Here is a 21,772-nt window from a genome sequence, read left to right on the forward strand (position 1 = left end):
CACTAAGTTTTTTGTGATTGTTACGGGCAAAAATCCTTGATCTTGCGGCACGTTTTCTTAAAAAATGCGATGGAATATGCTTGATATTTATGCAAGTTTATGCAATGAAATTGTGTGAACTTGCAAAAACTGTTTGTAGCTTTTCAATGATGTTCCTGTCACAAAGTTACGTCACTTCATAACGTTCCCATGACAACAGGGGACATGGCTGTGCTTATGTGAAGTAAATGCAACATTTTTCAACTTTGTACTAAGATATAAGTGACTTTTTGCTACAAAAATGCTGGGATTATGAAATCATGCAAGCCCCGCATATTTTGTGCCTAGAAATCTGTCATTTATGTGGTGAAAGTACTACGTATTTGAAAAAAATGTGCAGACTTTGGCTGATTATGCATTGAATCCTGCGATCGCATAATCACGTTTTTTTTGGAGTAAATAGTGAACTATCCCTTTATAAATTAGGATAAATTAGTCCCATTTTTCTGACCTGAATGGGGCATTTATTGTCATGGGTCACATCCAGAAGCATGGCATGAGCGATGGTTGGCACTAAAGGTCTTAGGTTTGGCTGTATGAAAGAGCCTACAGGTTGACCTCCGAACCGATCCACCAGTCGCCCCTCCTCACGGCTGTCACCTGCACTCATGGCCTCTGATAATGACAACAAATAATCAGCCATACAGTATCTTCTGCATAATAAAATATAAAAAATATACAATTATTTTACTTTATAAAAGATTAATCTTTTAATCCTATAAATGAATTTGCCTAAATTTAAAAAAATGCAACCATGCAACAAAAAATTTTGCATTTTGTGGCAGATTTTATTTCTCCTCTCATACCTCTTACCTCGGATAAGGGAGGTAATGCCGAGCTTAGTGACAAAGACATTGTCCAGTTCCTCGCTACCCGTAAAGAGCTCAGCCACAACGTATAGATCAGGCCTGTGTTCACGAGCTACGGCCAACATATACTGCCACACACAGCAGCAGGGTCGGACAAACAGAGAAAGAGACAAAAAGACAACCAGAGATACAGGCAGGCAGACACAGACAGGCAAATAGAGAGAAGGATAAAGAAAAACAGACAGACAGATAAATGAACATGTACAGAAACAGACAAAATTGTGTGAAATTGAATCTTGTTTGCTGTTTTTGTAGCCAATACATTCTGGTAAATATTGACAGTTGGGCACCAGTATGTGTTAGTCCAAACTTTCTGAAAATAAAAATCGATAAAATGTAACTAAATAACAGATGACCTAAATACATCCAGTGGAAAGTAATAGCGTACCTCAGCCACATGAATGGGTGTGGAGTGGCAGTTATCCAGACGCACACCAGAGAAATGCTTGGCTGTGATCTCCGTGTACTTCTTCATGTGAGCCCACAAGTACGGACAGTCCTCGGGTTTGTCACCATAGCGAAGTTTAACACTGTCACCCCAGCAAACAAGTTCTCTTCTGAGATACACATTAGACCCTTACAGACAGATAAACCAACATTTAACCTCTGCTTTGATCATTTGAGATGAAAATGCACAACGGGTAATGCGTGTCCAGTTGAAAGTGAAAAGCTAACCTGGCTCTGCAAAGTTTCTAAGGGGGTCGTCTCCCACGACCCATCCGTTTTGAGCGATCAAATGACAAGCATCATTTGGATTCTGCAGTAGTTGTTTTTCCTCATCCATAGACATGTCTTCAAATGGGAAGGTAAAATATCTGAATCAGAAAAAAATATGTTGGAAATCATCATCATCATCATCAGTGTATTTTACAAAAAACCAAACACCAGAGTGAAAGATCATAACTCTGACCTTGTCACCAAAGGATTAATTCGGGTGATGGGTCCAAGTTTCGGACCATGGGTGGAAAGCCTTTCATAGCGAACCGTTTCTACAATACAATTTAAAGCCTGAAAAAAGAAAATTATATCTATTGATCAAATCAGGCAAAGCAAATTTATTTACATAGCACAAATAAAAAATGAGATGAAGCATATATAAATATATATCATGGCTCTTAATCCTACAATCCTGTCGCTCATCTCTCATAAAAATGAATTCAAGTGGGAACTGATATTTGCAAAAAGTCCTACATGGACCAACCTGCTTATGATGGCCATGCATTTCCTTATAGCATTCCACATTTAGTTCTTCTAGACTTTTTTTTAACCAATCACAGCTCTCTTGGATGGATAAAGGGCCATTACTGTTGGATTTGTCAAAAAGCAAACATAGTTTTACCATTAAACAACTGTTTGATAAGATTCAACATTAACGACTGTAAACCAAAAGTGAACTCACGTGTGTCTGCCAAAAATATCCAGGGCGAGTTGCATGTCTATGGTGCTGCACAAGCGTCTGTATTCTGAATCTTGTATAATCTTTAATTTGTTTTTTGTTTCCAACTCGGGTCCCACAGGTTTGTCCCCTGGAAAGACATAACTTATGAAAGAAGATCTCACCATATTTATATGCCAGCGGATTTGAATAACTTACCAGACTGAAGGAGCTTCCGAAACTGCTCCACAGTTTTCTCAACGTTCACCTGTAAAAGCTCCCATAGTTTCAGCTGGGTGAAAACCTCCTTCCACAGGAGCCCTTGAAGCATCTAAGAGTCAAACCAAAGTATAGTGAATAGTTTCAGTTGATTATGATCTCAAGCCTTTAGTATTTTATATTACGCAGACTCACAGTAATGTGTTTCTCATTCTCAATAAGAGCTGGAAGGCCGCTGTTGCTGTATTTTTCTTCTGCTATAGCACAGCTGAAGTGCCACAGGGCTCTGTCCAGCAACCAGGCTGGTTTCAGATGAGGAGAGTTAACTAGGTTATAACCGCACTCCGGATGAAGTCTGATCCACTTGCTGTTAACAGCTAAACACAAAAAAAAGTTCTTTATGTAAGGTCTTTTAAAATCACATTATGTACGTATGTCAGGTCTGGTGTGTGTTTTTAGTTGAAAACCGCACTGTATGCGCCCGACCTTAAGCATTTAGCGGACGCTTTTATCAAAGCAGCTTACAAAAGTGAGAAAAATAGCAAAGCAATTAATGGCGTAAAGTTATATGCTATACAAAATTACTTTCATCTTACAAATTTCAGCATTTTTAGAGCAGGGTTTTCAAACTTTTTTGTCAGCCGAACCACCTTGACCTAAATTATTTACTTGAAGCATCCCCTTTAAGTAGATATTTCAGTACATTTGCATGTTTTACATGTATTTTTTATCGGTTTTAAAGTTGTTATTAGTAGTATTTTACATCATTATTGTTATTATTACCTTTTATTTGATCTTAATCTGGTCATTTTCTTTTATTGGTACATAAAATGTACCAGTTCATTCTGCATACACTAAAGGATTAGTCAATTTTCTTAAAAAAAAATCCAGATAATTTACTCACCACCATGTCATCCAAAATGTTGATGTCTTTCTTTCTTCAGTCGAAAAGAAATTATGTTTTTTGAAGAGAACATTCCAGGATTTTCTCATTTTAATGGACTTTAATGGACCCCAACACTTAACAGTTTTAACTCTTTCACCGCCAGCGTTTTTAAAAAAAGTTGCCAGCCAGCGCCAGCGTTTTTCATGATTTTCACCAAAGTTTAATGCCTTCCAGAAAATGTTCTTCTTTAAATATATAAACATACAATATACCAAATGAAAGAACAGACCCTCTGCTTTCAAAAAAAAAAAAAAAAACGTTTCATCCTACCTTCAGTGCTTCTTTTGCAATCAGCTTTTGAATATGGGTACGTTTCTGCAAAAACACCACATTTTGAGCAAAAAGCAGAAATAATTCCATTTTTGTGACGGACTTTTCATAGAGATCCCATTCAGAGCGATCTTTAAAACAGACACGGACATGCAGCCGCTTGCCATAGGGCAATACTTCCGGGTTTAAAAAGTTGCGGAAGGGCGCCACCTGGTGGATAATAGCGGTATTGCGGAAAGACGGAAAATCTCGTCATTGGCGGGGAAGCGTTTTCTTTTAATTGACGAGATATCTCGTCAATGGCGGGGAAAGAGTTAATAAAGTCTAAAATTGCAGTTTCAAAGGACTCTAAACGATTAAAAACAAAGCAGAAGGATTTTATCTAGCAAAATGATTGTCATTTTTGGCAATAAAAATAAAAATATGCACTTTTAAACCACAACTTCTCGTATATCTCCAATCCTGTGACACGCCAGCGCGACCTCACGTAATTGCGTGATGACACAGCAAGGTCACGTGTTACAATGTACATTTGCGGACCATTTTAAACAACAAACTGACACAAAGACATTAATTAGTATCATTCGACATAAAACAACTGCGGAACGGTCCGTTTTCTCCACACTTGTAAACACTGGGGCGTAGTTTCACATATGTCATCCGTGACCTTTCGGCGTCATTACGCAATTACGTGAGGTCGCGCTGGCGTGTCACACGACCGGAGGATAAAGAGAAGTTGTGGTTTAAAAGTGTATATTTGTTATTTTTCTTGCCAAAAATAACAATCGTTTTGCTAGATAAGACCCTTATGCCTCGTTTGGTATTGTTTAGAATCCTTTGAAACGGCATTAAACTGTGTTAAAGTGTTGGGGTCCATTAAGTCCATTAAAATGAGAAAAAAACCTGGAATGTTTTCCTTAAAAAACATAATTTCTTCTCGACTGAACAAAGAAAGACATCAACATTTTGGATGACATGGTGGTGAGTAAATAATTTGGATTTTTGGACTAAGAAAATTGACTAATCCTTTAAATTCTCAGTTTTCTGATATACTGTAGTTTAATGGTCACATGACATGCAGATTAAGTAAATAAAATATATATTTTACATTTTATGTTTTAATTGTTATTAAATAATGTTCCTCATCAACTCACCAACCCCCTGCAATTCCCCTGCGAACCACCAGGGGTTCACGACTTCTTCCTGTCAAGTATTCACAAAAAATATATATATATATTTTTCTTATATTGTGATGGATGCGACTAACCAGACAGACTCCAGAAGATTTGCAAACACATTAATTGTGCAAAAATTACCTTAATATGAGTAAGTGATGAGTCTTTTACCTTTGCACATAATTAATGCCAGGCTATCAAATATAATAAATGTCAGTTTGTTTAAATAATATGAGATATCAGTGTAAAGGTTATAAGACTCCGAATTAACAGTGTCCCAGTTATTCTGCTCTTTGGCAAATAATTACAGCTCTGTTTAAAGGACAGATAATCCACTTTCTGTGTCATTTAACCAACTAAGTAATGCCATTACTTATGTGCTTAACTCTCAAATACACAAGCACTGATATATACAATATTTTTTCTTTCACCTTAAAAAACTTTAAAGTAGTGTGAGTTGCTGTTATGTGTAAGTTTAAATTTAATTAAAAAAACTATTTAATTGCTTTAAATGTGCAATTTGTAAATTTTAGGAGGATTTAATGACAGAAATGCAATATAATACACATAACTATATTTTCAGTGGTGTATAAAGACCTTACATAATAAAGTGTTATGTTTTATTACCTTGGAATGAGCCCTTTTTATCTACAGACACTGCGGGTCTCCTTACATGGAAGTCAACATTTTGCGCCGCCATATTTCTACAGTAGCACTAAACCGACATTTTTCTTTACAGAGCGTTTTGTCACTATGTTGTATTAGACAATGACATGTTTGTCCTGTGGTGGCTACCATAGCTTCTCTGTGCATTTCGAAAGGGAGGGGTGTGCTGTGGACTGAGCCGTTTGTTGCAATTCGCAATTTCACAGATAGATGCCAAATCTACACAGTGCACCTTTAATCAAGTTGCAATTTGCTGCTGTGGGTTAACTGATATTTAAGAACAAACTTACCATAGAAGCTACATGCAATACACTGAGGGACTCTTTGTACAGGAGATGAACTGCTAAACTATTATTAAACTTGTGAAATGGTAAGTTATTTTTAAACCCAGCTGGATGTTTCCAGAGATTTTGCATGCCAAAACAGAAGTGCTCGGCAAGAAACAATTCTCAGTTTGACACCCTGTTAACTTATACAGTGTTTATAAGGTCAAAAGAGTTCTTATTCTTTTAGTTGATAGATTCTTCCTATGATTTACACACAGCAGAGGGCAAAGTGAAACATTAGTAAGTCACACTAATCTCTGCAGTTGCACTGAAAGGTCAAACATTTCAACCATTGTCCCAGAGACGTGACCAGCACCACAGCCCACTCTGATCATGGCTATTGATGTATAAATAGCCGAACTGTTTCTTCATCTGCTTGAGCACAGTCAAACCAGGGCAACATTACAAGACTTTGAAACATGATTTCATTTACTTGTGCCATGAAGAACCAACATAAACTTTCTTAAAAGAATAAGCTTAGGTCAGCATGCTGGCACAGTCTGGCATGCTGGTTAGTGCTGGTCCAAAAATCCTGACCTTTCTTTAAAGCAGCTTGACCTTGGTAATATTGCTGGTTAAGCTAGTTAGGAAGACTGGTTAAGACACCAGTACTTCTGCATACCAGGGACCTGCATCCACACTGGTCGAATGTAGCAGAAATGTACCTGTGTGGTTGTACACAACGTCTGTGATGCAAATCATGTTCCACTCTTTCTTAAGTTTCTCTGTCAGGTTTCCAACATCTGTCCAGGTGTAGTTTTTGCCAGGCGGAGAGAAATCCGGGTTCAGTTCTAGCTGATCGGCTATGGAGTAGCATGATCGTGATATGCCGAGTTTCTGAAGTGGCGTGAGGTGGATCATATTGTAACCTGTATACAGAAATAGAATTTTAAAAAGTTACAATCTTTCTTTAAATATAAATTGAATTAAAAAGGCAATAATTAATAAACCAAGAACAACATAAGCATAGAGAAATTATAGCGTCATTAAGTGCACCACACACCTACAAAATTGAAACAGGGACATCTTTTAAGATTGTAGCCGCCAGACCATTATTAGAAAAGCTAGCCTATATTAACAGAATGCTAAGCTAAGCTAATGTCAGCAATCTCCCAGTAAGCAAGCCAAAATGCTGACAGCGACAAGGAACCAAAACTCCAGTCAACTTAAAACCCTCAACTTTAACACATATGCATAAGGCATGCATGTGACCCTGAAATAGTGCAAGGACCCCACTGTCTAAAATTCAATCTGGTTTTGTATGAAACATGATGGTTAATATCTTTGAACACCTTATAATCCACGCAGTCACTTAAAGGGAAACACCACCCTTTTTTTTTATATTTTACTATGTTCTTACCTCAACTCAGATGAATTAATACATACCTACCTTTTTTCAATGCATGCACTTTTAATCTTTGTATAGCGGTTTGTGAATGTGTTAGCATTTAGCCTAGCCCCATTCATTCCTTAGGATCCAAACAGGGATGAATTTAGAAGCCACCAAACACTTCCATGTTTTCCCTTTTTTAAAGACTGTTACATGAGTAGTTACACAAGTAAGTATGGTGACACAAAATAAAACTAGTTTGAATGGGGCTAGGCTAAATGTTAACACATTCACGAAGCACTGTACAAAGATTAAAAGTGCACGCATTGAAAAAAGATTGGCCGCAAATGTTTGTTAAATAAAAGCAACCTTTCCAACTGTGCATGCTCAATGTATGAACACTGTTATAAGAGATTCAGACCAGTTTCCTTGGCAACTCTAAGCCTATCCAGCCATTCGTCCAGCGGGCCCAGACACTTGGCCAGGTAAGTCTGAATTGTGATGCAATCCAGAGGCAGGATTTTCCTCTCCTGGCCAACTTGCAACACCGGATCCACCACAATGTAGCCACCACCAGTCCTTTCTGCATTTCTGCATGACAGAATAATGCCTGCCTGTTTATACAGCAATTTAGTGGTAAATACAGTCGCCACATTACAGTAAAGGTCACTCACCCACAGCCAAAGTAATATTGATAAGACCCTGCTATCTTCATGTCCAGTGTGCAATACTTGTCCGAGTCATCTTCTCTTCCACTGGGGTTAATCCACTCCAGTAGACGGAAGCTGGAGCTGCTGAACGTCTTGCCTGGTGCTGGGTAGTTAGTATAGACATGCACATTCATTCCCTGTAGGGTTGGCCCCAAACGAAACTGAAGTTCATAGCCTAGGTGAAATAAGAAATTAAAAGGAGAGACAGCAGCACATTAAAATAATGCTTAGATTTCGGTTATAAAACACATTTAATCAGGTTAATACTAGAAGGGATACAGCTACGGCCATAATATTGTGAAATCTCACTGTTTTCATCCAAATCCGACCCCCAAACCTAAACCAAAATTTGATAGGATTCAGGCTGTAGCTGTATACCTTCTAGAAAGAACCATTGTTTTTCATCCTATCCTACACCCAAACCTAACCCTAAACCCAACATCTCGCGAGATTTGACCGTAGCTGTATCCGCTCTAGCAAGAACCCTAAAATCAAGGTCCTTTACTTCCTTTTGATCATCGTAACCTGATGCACGTCCAGCAGAAACGAAAAAATACTTACTGTACTGTATAGCTGGTAAGAATACTTTTTGGGATGATTGAATTTATCCTCTCTGTGCTGTTTGTTCAAATTCATTCCTTCTGGACTGTCACTGTAGCTCCATATACCCTTAAATAGTGTACTATTTGAGGGGACATTCACTTTGTAGTCCGAAATTATAGTGGACATATCGAGTGCATTTATTCAATGTACCTCAATAATGTATACAACCGATGTATTGTACAGTCAACGGCTAGTCGTTAGGCGCGTGCCAAATGAACTTCCGCGTTTCGACACAAGATGGCGCCCTCATCGTAAGTGTCCGAATCGGTCCGAATTCACTCACTCGTTTTCATTCCCTCATCAAAAGTCATGCAGGATTCGAGACTCATTACACTTAATACTCGACGTTATAATGGATGCATGTAATACTGTACTGTCTACTGTTACAAATAGGCTACGGTGTAAAATTGGCTTTCGCATCAAATGGAAAAATTGCTATATGGTAAATTAACCTTCGTGTGCACGTAAATAGGTCACGTGCCCACCAACTTCTTTGCTGACATCAATTTATTTTATTTTGTTAATAATAGGCTATTAATAACACCAAAAACAACCAATGCGTCATATTTAAGCCGCAATTTCCTTAGGAAAATTTGCCATTGTCTCATCATAACTACCATAAAATGTAAATATGATTTAAATAATTTTGCATTTTGCTTGTATTGTTGTGATTACTAAGCTTTTACTATAACAAAACCAAGGTTAATTTTTCTAAGGCACCATTGAATAATACAAAAACAAGCAACCTGCATACACATCTACACTGTAAAAGTACGACAGAAATGCATCACTGTAGTTGACAACTTCAGTGTCATCATCACATACGCCACGCGTTAGGTAAGCATTGGAAAGTATGGTTTCTATTAAAAATAAAACTTTGAATAATGCTGATGTCTAATTTGTCAATAATTAAGTTCAGGAAAAACAGCTTTAGAAGTTTAACGTGGAGTTTAACGGTGAGATTTACCTTGCTCCAAGCGGAACAACGTGCGCTCTTGTCGCTCCATGTCATTCAGGAGAAGCACTCTGCAATGTTTGACACCTAACCTATTAGCGGTCCTTTTTTGGATGCCCTTTAAACACAGAGGTTCTAGATCTTCACCAGCTCGGGCTGCCAGATAATAACACCAAACAACGTGAATAATCTGACAGGACATATAAGTTTAAAGGTTATGGCTATTTACCATTTGGCAACATTGTTTGCATAAAGATCTGACCTAGAAAATAAAACCAGACAGAAAGATAAACAAACAGAAAGATATGGACAAATACGACTACAATAAACAAATTGATAAGGGTATTTAAAATACTATGCATTTGCAATTAAAGGGATGGTTATCTGTTCATACACTAAAGCTATTGCACAGCATTGTACACGTTACAAATGTATGTTGGATTGGACAATACGTATATGATTATTAATTATTTTAATTTAAAGTAGTTAATTAATACAAGTATTAAAAAAACATTTTCAGATACAGCCCACACACATTGACAAACCTACAAAAACTGACTGATAAATGATGCCTTTTAAACTTTTTAGGCTGGTATATATTGTACAATATACAGAATGTAGATATAAATATAAAAAATATTTTATAATAAATATTGTTGTAATGCAATTATTATTAGAGGTGTGGTATCATCAAAAAGAAAGGTTTTTATTAACAGATACACAAATCGTCCCAAAATTGGACAAAAATGATTTTCTACATACAACAACATTATAATCAAAAACCAGTCAACTACCCTTTTACACCAGACATGGCACATTTTTGGCAGTAAAAGCTGAATAACTAGCAGTACTGCACTCACGGTAGCTCCACCCACAGCCTTTAAACGTAACGTCATCCATTCAGCCAATCACACGCCTCCGCTCACAAGGCCCGCCTACAACTCGACGCATGCCATGCCGTGCACACAATTGTAACTTTTTATGTGATGGTAATTTATTTTAGATGAATGGAGGTAAGCGTATACACTTATTTTATGATTCTGTCAGCAATTTATTCGGCTTATCTGTCCGTTTTCTGTCAGTTTTTTTAATCTCACTTGTCATGCGCAGACGTGTTTCAACCAGGAAGTATTTACTGATGCATTCGGTTTAAAGATGAATTCTTTGTTTGGCTAATGTTAATGTAATCTTTTTTTGCATGTAATATTATTTTATATGTCTCAATATACAGTACCCTGACGATTACGATAAAGCACATGTTCATTTTGGGAGCTAGAAAACGACCTTGACCCATATAGCTCAGATCACAATACCAAACCAGCTAACGTAGATTTATGTCAACATGACATGAACTTGAATTTCGGCATTTATTGTTGATGCATTAACATGTATAAATAGCAGTGGTAAAACTATGGCGATGGTCTGGAGTCAGCTTGCTGTCTGCCCTCTTATCCTTATTTGCCAGGCTTCTCAGCAGAGACTGATAAGACAACAGACATGTGTTGAAAAAACAACAGTTATTTCAGCTGAACATTTGTATTTTAATTAATAACATGGTATTACCATTGTTTTAGAGATTCATATATAATACTAGTACATGTGGTGTAATGTCTTTCCTGTTTTCTTTTTTCTTGTAAAACTCCTTTGAGACAATGATGCGACATTGTAAAAACAATATATAAATATTAAATAATATTAACCTATAATATATATATATATTTCAAATTCAAATATTGTATTATTGGTATTGGTGTAATTGTCCTTTAATTTCAGGTTCTAATGAAGACCAAGATTGTATTGGTGCTGATCTCACTGTGTATTGAGACAGTCATCAGTTACCCTAATGGAAAAGTGACGGTGGCTTGTTGGCACATGACGCCCGCGCATGGTCATTCAGACCCCAGCCCCAAAGATCCTCCATACATCATCAGCGCAGACAAATCCCAATTCAGTCCTGGAGATGAAATCAGAGGTATGAAGATATCGGCATTATCAGAGGCTTCAAATATCTTGTGTTACTGTTTATGTTATGTCATCAATATATCCTGCTTTAATTAATAGAAAATCATATATATTATATGGGTGATTCTCGCGAAATTAGATTTATGAGGTGTCATGAAACATTTTGATAAAAAAAGTAAATGCAAAGTAAGAGTATCAAAATAAGAAGCATACAGTTACAAACATCTCTTCATGTACTATTTTGCACATGATTTCAAATGACATCATACAAACCAATTTTGTTGTTTTTTTTTCCACATTTAAGGGGAAAATTTTCATTACCGCAAAGTGTCCATGACTGGATTTGGGATATGGAAATATTTATAATTAAAAAATCTAAAAAATGAAAAGCTTCAGTGCATCTTATACTATAAACATTTACAGTAAAGAAACATGTGGTATTTGGTGATCATTGGTATATGTAGAGACCATAATAAGGAATATAAAAAATTATCATCCTCCGCAACAGTTTTCAATCATTGTTTAAGCCCTCAATGAACCAACATTTAAAAAAAAATGTTGGAAGGGACATAATTGACCGTGACACTCAAGATGGCTGCCAGGTGAGCAGTTCTTCTCTCCAGAAAAAAGTTGAAATTTTGTTTGTCATAGTACCAAGACAACTTTTTAGTTCTCATTACCGAAACATGAGTTTGTAAATGCATATATTTAATGTAATATCATGTTGCGGTAATGATCATTTTTGATATTGATAATCTAAAAAAATTTAATAATTATATAGGAAATATTTTTAAATCCTCTAAAAATAACTGTTATAGTAAGTTCAGACCTCTTATATGTGCAATAAATAATAATTGGCTTGAAGGGCTTTTTAAAAAATGCCGGATTTCGTGAAAATCACCCATTTGCATATGCCTGTGATGTACTGTTTTTTTTTTTACATAAAATCATCCTATATAATGTAAAATATAACCTTGATTTCTTTATTGACTGAGTAAGGTCATGTCAAAGATTAAATTCAATGTGAAATCAAACTTTGATGCTCCTAATCTCATCATTAGATTATAAGACTTTCCTGGATTTTACAGACTGGGTCACATATAATGTACTTATATGCAATATACTTATGTACAATTTTTTTCACATTCGCAGTGAAGTTGTTAGCAAAATCTTCAGAGAACAAGCGGTACTTCAAAGGATTCCTCATAGAAGCAAGGAATGCTGGGAATCTTGATAAAATAGTGGGATCGTTTCGGTTAATCAATCCTGCCATATCTCAGCTTCTTAAGTGCACCGATAATAATGTAAGTAATTTCAGTAGCCATTTTATCAAGATCCAGAATCACTTTTTGTAGCATTATTTGTTACAAATTAAGCCCATGTATTGTAATCAGATGAATGTAGATATTACAGTACTGTCTGTTGAATCTGTATGTCTTCAATTTAAAGGGTTCTGCTGTAAGTCACACCAGTGATCACCATAAAACCGAGGTGGAGGTGGTCTGGATCGCACCAAAAGACTCTCCCTCCAGTGTGCGCTTCGTGTATGTTTCTAATCATTTTTCTATTCATGCACCTACATGATGCCAACAGTTGATGTGAATTGGGTTCTGTTTGGTTTTAGGGTAACTGTTGTCCGAGGGTATAAAGATTATTGGGTAAAGATTCTAGGTCCGGTGGCGTCTCAAAATGGAGTGGCTCCTCCCACAGCAGGAACTACCATCGGCCGTTCAACCGATGCCAAAACTACCACGGCATCCTCCAAACTGTTCCGTTCAGTGAGTGAACCAAAGCTTACATTTACATTTTTTGAATTTTGCAGATGCATTTACTCCAAGTGATTTTTATCAGTCCATCCATGAATTTAATCCATGTCCTACTTGATGTATCTTTTCATGTAAGGCATGACTGAAACATGTGTATACATTATGGATCATTTACATTACATGCATGCATTTGGCAAATGCTATTCAAGCTTTACCATTTTTATCAGCATGAGTGATCCCTTGGATCGAACCCATGACCTTTTGCGATATGCGATCATCATATTATTTCTCCTTTCTTTAGTTCACCTCTGAAGGATGTGGTAGTCAAAAGTCCTGTATGAGAGATCCAGATGGTTGTGACCCACAAAACGACACATCTTGTCACTTCCTGTCCTTCAGCAATGAGGAAACCAGCATTTTGTTTGAGCTCAGTGGACCTGCAGAGGGTTATGTGTCTTTTGCCCTATCTCTGGACAAATGGATGGTACTGTCATGCATTTTTCACATGATCATTCACTTCTTCATTTGACTACTTGCAACCAGACATTTTAATCTCTGATTCAGCATGAGATATTTCCTGTACAATGACTAATAGCAAGATGTGTTCTGCATTTCAGGGGAATGATGATGTCTATATGTGTATAAGAGACACAAACCGTGTCGACATCAACACTGGGTATGTTTCTGGACGAACGCACCCAGTATTTTCCTCAGAGGTATATCAACCTTGTCAATCCCAAACGTTCTGCCTAACATCCATTGTGATGTAATTTAAATGTTTGTGTTTCAGTATTTACAAGCTCTTATAATCAGCGTTGCCAAATCTGCTGCTTTTCTGCAGAGTTCAGAATTGGACTCTTTTAAACTCTTTCCACAGGCTGTTTTTCTCTTCAGGTAAAAGATGGAAGGATTTTGCTCATCAGTTGTTGGTATTTGGGCTGCGCATTGTAATTGAGCTGGGTTTTTTAGGTGGATCTGGCAACTGTGTGCATTGTAATTGGGCTGGTTTTGAATGGCCTTTGAAATGTTTTTTGTTAGGTGGATCTGGCAACCTTGTGCATTATAATTGAGCTGGTTTTGAAGAATTTCAGTATTTACAAGCTCTATAATCAGCTTTTCCAAATCTGCACCTTTTGGCGTAGTTAAGAATTGGGGTAATTTTAAACTCTTCCACTTTTTTTGCGGGTTAAATATGCAATGATTTTGCTTATCAGTTGTTGGTATTTGGGCTGCACATTGTAACTGATCTGTTTTTAAAGTGGATCTGACAACCTTGTGCATTGTAATTGAGCTGGTTTTGAATGGCATTTTAGCTGTTTTTTGTAAAGTGGATCTGGCAACCTAGTATATTAAAATTGAGCTGGTTTTGAATGGACTTTTAGCTGTTTTTTGCAAGGTGGATCTGGCAACCTTGTGCATTATAATTGAGCTGGTTTTAAATGGCCTTTTAGTTGTTTTTGTTAGGTGGATTTGGCAACCTTGTGCATTGTAATTGAGCTGTGCTGCATCCGAAACCGCCTACTTCATACTATATAGTACGCCAAATGCAGTAGGCGAGGCGAGTAGTATGTCCGAATACATAATTCTCGAAAAACAGTATGCGAAAAGTACCCGGATGGCCTACTACTTCCGGTTAGATTTTGCAGTGTGCATACAATGGACTCTTCACTATCCCATGATGCCCTGGCAGAGGAGTTATCCAACGAAGAAGAAGAGGCATGCGGCTGTTTTCGCGCTGGAATGACATGACGTGATGACGACGTATGTCACGTGATGTAACAACATGGCGGATGTAGTACGTCCGAATCTAATTCATACTACCAGGATTCATACTATACAGTACATACTGTTTTAATGGCAAGTAAGTAGGTACTTCATCTTATGCAGTACCTACTATACAGGATGCGGTTTCCGACGCAGCCCTAGTTTTGAATGGCATTTGAGCTGTTGTTTGCTAGGTGGATCTGGCAACCTTGTGCATTAATATTGAGCTGGTTTTAAATGGCCTTTGAGCTGTTTTTTGTTAAGTGAATCTGGCAACCTTGTGAATTAAAATTGAGCTGGTTTTGAATGGCCTTTTAGCTGTTTTTTGTTGAGTGGATCTGGCAACCTTGTGCATTGTAATTGGGCTGGTTTGGAATGGCCTTTGAGCTGTTTTTTGTAAGGGGGATCTGGCAACCCTATCTATAATAATTTCTGTATTCACTTCTAGAATAATCTAAAAGATACAGCATGGCGACTGTCAGATGGAGTGATTCAGTGTAGCTTCAGGAGAGACGTATTTCCAATTGATCATCCAAATAGGTTTCCTCTGGACCAGCCTTATTATCTGTTCATGGCACATGGTCGAGCTGAAGATGGTAAGATTGTGTTAAAATTTTTATATTCTTCAGTGCTCAAAAGTATTAATGATGATATTATTCGCTCTTTGTAAGCACCTGCTAAATCAATATAAAATGTAATGTCTAGGGCGAACCCATCGGCATGACCGCCAGCCTTTGATTTCGACCAATCAGAAAGAGCTTACAGGAGATCCAGAGGATCTGACCGGTTCTCGTTCGCCTCTGCTCATCAAATATCACGGTAAGCCTAACTATTAGCATTTTAAATATAATTTGTAAAATAGTAATGTGTATATTTCTGTACTTAAATAAAACCCTCCAGAAAAAAATCACATAGTCTCAATAGTGGCTTTTAGATTTGGGCTGCATCTGTATGTGTCCATAGGGGCCTGTATGTTGATCGCCTGGATGTCATCGGTCAGTGCTGGCGTCATCATAGCGCGATATTTCAAACCCGATTGGCCAGAAAGGAATATTCTGGGTCAGAAGGTCTGGTTTCAGGTATGAGTTTGTTTTCTTAAATGAGGTTAAGCTTTATCTGTGAGAAATCTTCAAAGCTATTTGTTTCTACAGTTACACCGAGCACTGATGACCATTACGGTTCTGCTCACACTGGTCGGCTTTGTTTTACCTTTCATGTACAGAGGAGGCTGGAGTAAGGTAAGACACATACACACATGTCTGTCTGACAGTGAGTAATTCTCATCTTTAAACAATGTGTCATGTTTTCACCCCCTCATCATGCACCTCTGACTGTTTCACAGCACTGCCAAATCTGTCATAACCACATGCCGCTTATTCAGAAAGGATAAAAACAGAGAAAGAATATTGGTGGATTCATTAGAAGCAATCTTTCATGTCGCATCATTTTGGCTCATTTTTAAAAAACAACCCTGAGGGATTAATTAATAGAGTCTTATTAAATTTGTAAGTTCTGGCTTATTTGCATTTTAAGTATGGAGACATGTATCCATCCGTGAGCTTTAGCATCAAGGGACGCATTTGTGACTCATCAGGGGCATCTGTGGCATTTCTCTCGCCAAGTTTTTGTCTGTAGTCTTTGTATAACCAGCAGATGGCGCACATTTCATGGCAACGGTGTGCCGTCAAACACACCCATACAAGTTAATAACCATCAACCTTGTATGTAGTGAGCTTTTGGAAAGCTTGACAACTGTCCCTTTTAAAAAAAAAAATTATATTATATTATGCTAATAAAACAATAGAAACTATCACTGAAATTCTAATGGATGTAATGGTTATATGAGGATTGTACTGGTTTGCTATACTTTACTTTATTTTTAAGGACAATTTCTGAAAAAAAAAAAACATTAAAGACCCAAAACACATAACATAAGAAAATAGTGTAATGGTTTTATCAGTAAACATCTGATGGTTCATAATGATATTTGCAATATAATAGAAAATTAGAATTGGTATTGCTTTTTCAGCAGGGATGTGATATATTATGTCGACTCAGATCTGTATATTTCTAACATTCACAGCGGGCAGGTTTACATCCCTATCTTGGCTGTGTTGTCATGGCACTCGCTGTTATCCAACCTGTTATGGCACTTTTCAGACCTTCGCCAGACGCCTCAAGGTAAACCCTGAAAACATGAATAGTGTTCAGAATGAAACGCTTGCATACTGTTTACCACATAATCTATACCGTTCTTGTGAAATAGTTCATATAACACTACAATTTAGTTAAATAATTTTGATTGGGTAGTTTTGTGGTTTGAAGTCAAATTAGTTTTAATTTCAAGAGAAAAGCAGCAGAAAAATATAAACAGGCAGATGTTGTGTATTAAATAACTGATGTTTATCGTGGCTTCATGCCGAGGCTGAATCAAAGCCGTGCTTCAATATACTGTATAGTATGTTACGACAAATCTGTCAAATAGCCATAAACTACATCATTATTTATGCGTAAATAAGTATGTATGCCATTTCGAACATACCCTTAGCCTCTGATATCAATGGCTTTCAAGGCCTAAAACATTTTGTTTAAAAATATAGTTCTTTTGTTTACTTCCCATCTATACATTAATGCTGTGTTTTGGGAGATATGAAGTACTTTTGTACCCGTTTACCTCAGCTACACCATTAGGTTGCATGTAAAATATAGAATTTTTATGAAAAAAGCTCGCGGCGCTGTAGCAGCAGTGTTGCGATTGTTTCTGAGACGGTTCTATTTTTCCTGCGCTGCTAATGCTCAATTAAGGTGACAGTGCTTTGTTTATGGTTTAAATGCTCGTGGATTGATGTGAAAAAGTTTAATTTTACCATAAAATCATGAATGTAATGCCAAGTGTGTTTTAAACAGCCATGACTTTGAGCAATTTAACAGAAAGCTATGAAATATGTAAACAACAACCTGTTGGCAGAAGACTGCACTTTCATTCACTCTCTGTCCAGCAGTAAATGAGTCCTCATGTATCTTAACAAACTTAAGAAAAAGAGATTTAATAATGTATGTGCTTCTTAAGTCTATAATTGTGTTTATACCTGTCATTACATGGACTAGAACAGCACGAAAACAATGTGGATTAAACAAATCAGTTATAAAAATTACACAGACCATCAAAAGGCACATTGAAGAGGTTTTGCTCATACTGTAAATGCATCAAGTACCGGTAATGTGAACTTGAGATTTTTATACTGTTACTAAACTGCACAGTATGCGCTGCAAACGCTTTATTGAATGCTACCTCTGACTAAAGGGGATCGCACACCGGCCGCTCAGCGCCGAGTCGAGTCGCGTCTAGGACAACTGGGAGGTATTGTAAACCGGAAGTGCACATTAAATAGTGCGATATGATGTTATTTAATGTTAAACTATGTGAGTGGCGCTGTGTGGTGCGACAGGGATTTGAGCAACTTCCTGAGTCACAGCTGGGTGGCGCGGACAGGCGCCACCTGATGGCTGCGCGGACATGCGCCACCTGGTGGCGCCGGTGTGCATATACTCGTAGAAAACAATGTGTTCCATTTTTTTTTTTTTGAACGGCGCAGCGTGGCCAGTGTGCGATCCCCTTAAGAATGCATTATTTTGCCCTTGTAATTGTATGAAAGTGAATAGGTGCCGTTTAAATTGTATGGCAACCGCTGCAGAATGTTCAGACAGAACAATAAATCACTCGGTCCATGTCCTTATTAAACTATTTTTTAGTTTCCAATCCCAATAGGTACAGATGCGTATATGTGTGTGTGTTTTTTTTTTAAATGTACGCACACAATATTAACAAACTGTTAGGAATGGACCAGATAGCAGCCAGCCACGATGGACAACAACTTGTGCGAACTTTCTAGCTTTTAGACATGTCCGAACATGAATGATATAGTTTAGTTAACGTCTACCAATGAAATGACGAGTTTAAGTCATGTGGTTAACACATATTAGAACAAATGATAAGTAGCGTAAAATGTCCGGCAGAGGGCGCCGTTGTCATTAAAGTGTGGCCTTTTGTAAATTTTTATTTTGAAATTTTAAGAGCAATAAACATATATTAAAATGTTTCCATTCAGATATGTAAATCAACATGTATAAATTGCTATTAGTTAATTAATGGGGAGAAAATCGAGAATCGAATCGAAGCCGAATCGGATTGAAAAAATGAATCGTTAGATTAATGGACGCAACGAAAAAATAATCGCTAGATTAATCGTAAAAAAAAAAAAAAAATCGTTTATCCCAGCCCTACAAGGGAACCATTTTTACTAGAGAAAAGTGGCTTGGGGTCATTTTGACCCCAAGGGACTTATAAGGGTTAATCGCATTTTTCAAAACATCCCTTTTTTTCCGATAGGAGATACATCTTTAACTGGATGCATTTTGGGACCGGCACAATAGCACAAATCGTGGCTGGTAAGAAACACGAATGATCTCAAATGGGTGATCACATACATGTAGCACAGATCCATATTAACATCTACAATGAAAATGTGTTACTTTAGCTAAGTTGATGGAGCATTGTGTTATTAGTCGATAGGTTATGGGTTTGATTCCAGGGGAACACGTATACAGATGAAAATGTAAACCTTGCATGCACTTTGTCAATTTGCATGAAAACATTTGCCAAATGCTTAACAACACACTGGCTTTTTTTTAAGTCCTTATGCTTTGATAAAACTTTGGGTAAAAAAGTTTGGTTTTTATTATATCAACACAATAATGCATAATACCTGATTGTATACCACATAACACATTGTAAATTATACAATTTAGCTGATTGCAATGCCATCATAATGACTGTACAGTATTAAAACTGATGTCTGTGTTTCCTGATTTAGTTATCGCCATCTTTCTTGGCATCCATCAGCAAGCTCTGCTCCTACCTGCTCCCTGGTCCACAGGGCTCCTGGGCTCAATGGTGATCTGGTTTGTACTGGCAGATTTGGTTCTGGAGGTCCACAGGAGAGGATTTTTACCGATAGGTAAATAATGTTATTTTCTTCTCACTTCATAGGTGATAAACTGTACGTGCGCAGTCAGAATAATTGATTTTCTGTGCCAATTGTTCCTGTTTGCAGGAAATCAGTTATGCAATATGAATCCATTATAGTGTAAAATTGTTTTTCGTATTACATTAGTAGCTTATTTGACGTGTTGAATGCTAATCGGTTTTAAAAGCCACAACCTTTCGGTGTTAAAACAAGTTGTTAAATGGGGAAAAAATACATGCATATTATTGTTTATGCTTTGAATAACTTCAAGAATGAACTTTTTTTGGTTTAATATTTGGTAAACATTTCTGTGATATAACAGCTTATGTTTATTGTATGTTTTTCAGGCAAATATTTCAAAAACGTTAAAGTCTACACAGAACACATTAATTCTGAGGACAAAGAAGAAGTCATGTTTGTTCCTGATGAGGTCGAGAGTTTTCGTGTGGTGAGTAAAATTTATTTTCTTTCGAGTCCAATTCATTAAAGTTGTATAATCATTGTGCATTTCTGTCTTTCCAGGCCTCTTGTTTTAAAAACATAATTCTGGCCATTTATCTCTGTGGAAATCTGGGATTTCTGACAGTTTTGCTCTGGACCATCAGTGTAGCGTAACACTTTCAGCAATCATTTTCACAAGCAGCCTCTTTAACCTTAACTTAATATTGTGCCTATTATGAACTAAGCCAAAGTTAAATGCAGTATGATTGACTTGTAAGAGTTGGGCTGTCATTTTGTGGGTGCGTATTAAAATGATTTGTTTAAAATTGAAAGTCATGATCACTGAGGTAGAAATACTTCATAGATGTTGTGTATTGATTCTAATTTGTTTTTGTATATGTAGGGTATTGTTACAGCTGATTTACTTTTTAGCTCAGAAATGTATATTTTTCACTCTTTATCAACTTGACAGTAGTTTACAAATTGTTTAGCTAGTACCTTTATCGCTGGTGACACTATGTGCCTTTATCAGAAGTTTATGACATTATAGCCTTCAGATGTTTGGATGAATGCATGGATGTTTCATGTGTGTGGATTTATACACTGATTTATACACAAAAATCTGTCAGTATTTAGTTCAGATGAAGTGGACCATTGATTCAAGTTGTTTGCACTGTGATTGTCTACAGATTTTTTAATAAAATTGTAAATAAAAATAAACAGTAGCTGTGTTGTCTACTTTGTTTAAATGTTTGCTTTTGTAATATTTGACAGAGTCATTATAAAGTATTTTTGTAAGGCATTTTTACATTATAGAGAGGCAATCCCCACAGGATTTTGCGTGTTTACCTTGTGACGCCATGAGCTAATTAACATAAGTGAGGTCACATGCTCATACTGTATTTTTGTCAGACAACCAAACACATAAAATTGTGACTGAACATGACCCATTACTACTACTGTTAACAAGCAGTCACTTCCACTTAACTAAACAGCTACGCCTGACAAAATCACCAAATACGACCGTAAATGCGCGGCTAATATGCTGATATTTGTACATAAAACGTTAACCGCTCCCAGACTCCGTTTGGGTAACAGACTATATTTACAGAACTAATCGTGTTCAAACAGTCAAATCAAATAGTTGACATTTAAAACAGAAGCAACCGATATACAGTTAAGTGCTTGAGGCGCTGTATTGTACACATTTCATTCACTAGTTGTTGTACAGATGTACTTACTTATGGCCGAGCTCGGCGATCCATGTGCGGGACAGCACAGCTGCCTCTCGCGCTGTCGAGGCAGTTCTGACAAAACTTTTCTGCTGAT

The 21,772-nt window shown here is 37.0% G+C and overlaps 2 protein-coding genes across 2 annotated transcripts in view; one reads left to right on the forward strand and one right to left on the reverse strand.

Annotated features, from left to right (window-relative positions):
* Positions 1-9,647, reverse strand: part of LOC135740283 (glycogen debranching enzyme-like) — a 32,227-nt gene extending 22,580 nt beyond the window's left edge. Inside the window, exons 1-13 of the mRNA XM_065258501.1 lie at positions 9,496-9,647; positions 7,890-8,100; positions 7,637-7,806; positions 6,551-6,754; positions 2,698-2,879; positions 2,503-2,614; positions 2,308-2,434; positions 2,110-2,212; positions 1,819-1,916; positions 1,584-1,723; positions 1,297-1,484; positions 853-976; positions 491-654 (exon numbers count right to left, since the gene is read on the reverse strand). Coding sequence (XP_065114573.1) covers positions 491-654; positions 853-976; positions 1,297-1,484; positions 1,584-1,723; positions 1,819-1,916; positions 2,110-2,212; positions 2,308-2,434; positions 2,503-2,614; positions 2,698-2,879; positions 6,551-6,754; positions 7,637-7,806; positions 7,890-8,100; positions 9,496-9,535 — 1,863 coding nt within the window. The 5' untranslated portion in view covers positions 9,536-9,647. The remainder of the gene's footprint in view (positions 1-490; positions 655-852; positions 977-1,296; positions 1,485-1,583; positions 1,724-1,818; positions 1,917-2,109; positions 2,213-2,307; positions 2,435-2,502; positions 2,615-2,697; positions 2,880-6,550; positions 6,755-7,636; positions 7,807-7,889; positions 8,101-9,495) is intronic.
* Positions 9,648-10,374: 727 nt separating this feature from the next.
* frrs1b (ferric-chelate reductase 1b) lies at positions 10,375-21,047 on the forward strand. The gene is made up of 16 exons (XM_065258502.1): positions 10,375-10,496; positions 11,257-11,455; positions 12,598-12,749; positions 12,895-12,989; positions 13,070-13,223; positions 13,513-13,695; positions 13,829-13,927; positions 15,424-15,571; positions 15,681-15,794; positions 15,939-16,054; positions 16,127-16,213; positions 17,059-17,156; positions 19,366-19,424; positions 19,850-19,993; positions 20,350-20,450; positions 20,525-21,047. Exons 1-16 carry the CDS (start codon positions 10,491-10,493, stop codon positions 20,615-20,617), a joined length of 1,848 nt encoding a protein of 615 aa, XP_065114574.1. The 5' UTR covers positions 10,375-10,490; the 3' UTR covers positions 20,618-21,047.
* The last annotated feature ends 725 nt before the right edge of the window (positions 21,048-21,772 follow it).

This window comes from Paramisgurnus dabryanus, chromosome 22, assembly GCF_030506205.2.
Source record: "Paramisgurnus dabryanus chromosome 22, PD_genome_1.1, whole genome shotgun sequence".
In the NCBI taxonomy this organism is placed as follows: Eukaryota; Metazoa; Chordata; class Actinopteri; order Cypriniformes; family Cobitidae; genus Paramisgurnus; species Paramisgurnus dabryanus.

Excerpts from the sequence above, each read along its gene's own strand:
- frrs1b (XM_065258502.1), top strand. Across the intron at positions 12,990-13,069 it reads CCCTCCAGTGTGCGCTTCGT|GGTAACTGTTGTCCGAGGGT; the intron begins GTATGTTTCTAA and ends GTTTGGTTTTAG. Across the intron at positions 19,425-19,849 it reads AATAGCACAAATCGTGGCTG|TTATCGCCATCTTTCTTGGC; the intron begins GTAAGAAACACG and ends TTCCTGATTTAG.